This window comes from Rhagoletis pomonella, unplaced genomic scaffold (assembly GCF_013731165.1).
Source record: "Rhagoletis pomonella isolate Grant_MI unplaced genomic scaffold, Rhpom_1.0 Rhpom_scaffold_05237, whole genome shotgun sequence".
Lineage (NCBI taxonomy): Eukaryota > Metazoa > Arthropoda > Insecta > Diptera > Tephritidae > Rhagoletis > Rhagoletis pomonella.
In genome coordinates this window covers 1-1,577 of record NW_023463781.1, presented here as the reverse complement: position 1 = coordinate 1,577, position 1,577 = coordinate 1, and the positions used below count along the sequence as shown (strand labels likewise).

Below are 1,577 nucleotides of genomic sequence, written 5' to 3'. Positions count from 1 at the left end.
AGCGATTAGTTGAAAGGCCTTTTACACCAGGCGATTGTTGCTTTCAACTAAAAATCGCCTGAAAAATCGCCCCATGTAAATTCACTATTAAAGAAGTAACACTGTTTCACCTAAGGCAGTCAATATGGCGGCATTAGAGCGAGAAGTTGCCAACCGATAACACCTTGTATTACTGCATCATGGTAGGCCATCGGTGTTTGCCTGTAGAGTTCTGCGGTAAGGTTTATTAATGGAGAAACAGCTGTTCCTGCAAATCGTGACACATTTGGAACGCAACTAATGACAATGAAAACAAATGAAAATGAAACAAAAATAGACGTCGTTCGTAGCATTTGTTTACTTTTTATTTAGTGCATCTGTCTATTTGCCTAAAATTAATTGTGGAGCCGGCGGAGCAACATTCTGGTTATTATAAAGGAGTAATTTATAAATCAATTATATAAACTTTACTACATTTACATATATCCATATACATATGTGGGTATAATTGCAAGCGTTTTGAAATTCATTTATTGGTTTGACAACAAACTAGTAAATTTTGTACAATACATGCATGCGTACATGCATAGCTGGCTGAACTCATTCTAGGTAAAGGAAAACCGCATTTCCATAATCCACAAAACAAATTCTTTAATTATAAACATATTTCTTACAGAAAGCCTTTATTTGCCTCCTTGGGATTCTACAATGGATGAAACCGAGGTAGTGATAGAAATTGAAAACTGTGATTCCGATGATGCGGATGCAATGCTTGCGCAGATAAAGAAAGAACTGGCCGACGACAGTGCTCCTCTAACACCCGAAAAAGAAAATATAGAACTATCAGTCTGCACTAAATCTGAAAAAGATGAACCTGATTCTACATACAATATTATAGAAAGCAGTGACATAGATGATGCTTCCCCATTAGTTGCTTCACAAACCGTTGATAAATTTATTATATACGAACTAGATCAGGATAATTTTAAAAATGATGTACCAGCAATGCTTGAGAAGCCACAAAGCGCAGAGATTGAAGCATACCAAAAACCAGCAAAAGGAATTAATGAATTCAATGCTGCCAAACGTCATTTTCCAAATTTAAACGATATATCGAAAACAACGAGCCCAATGGACAACCCTCTATTGGAAATAAATGATATTGCACTAAACGATGCCCAAGACATCATTTCGCTGGTATCATCTGATGAAGACGAGGTGAACGTTACAAATGGCTATCCGATTCGGAAGTCTAATACTGATACAACAACACTATCTAACTCGAAAAATGCTAAATCGAAAAAAAGAAAACATGCCGATGTAGAAGCAGACGAGAAAAATGATACTGTAAAAAATTACCACCATCATATCTCTACTGACGTTTTCACTCAACTCGAGTTAAAAGACTTCTTTGAGCGTGCGTTCGAAAAAACACGAAAATTAAGCATCAGAAGGCGCCAGATAATTAAAATGTGGCTGTTTAAGGCCGTTTGTAAAGCGCAAGAAGATTTAGAGGCTAACAAATTTTGTGAACCATGTTACAAAGCAAAGAGGAAAGCAGTCAAATGGAAACGCTAATTATATAAGAAAAATTAAAC

At 36.2% G+C, this 1,577-nt stretch overlaps 1 protein-coding gene across 1 annotated transcript; it reads left to right on the top strand.

Moving 5' to 3' along the window:
• Positions 1–292: 292 nt before the first annotated feature.
• LOC118755067 lies at positions 293–1,571 on the top strand. Its single transcript, XM_036489920.1, has 2 exons — positions 293–588; positions 656–1,571. Exon 2 carries the CDS (start codon positions 688–690, stop codon positions 1,555–1,557), a length of 870 nt encoding a protein of 289 aa, XP_036345813.1. The 5' UTR covers positions 293–588; positions 656–687; the 3' UTR covers positions 1,558–1,571.
• The last annotated feature ends 6 nt before the right edge of the window (positions 1,572–1,577 follow it).

Coding starts and splice junctions, on each gene's coding strand:
- LOC118755067 (XM_036489920.1), top strand. CDS start 688: ATGGATGAAACCGAGGTAGTGATAGAAATTGAAAACTGTGATTCCGAT.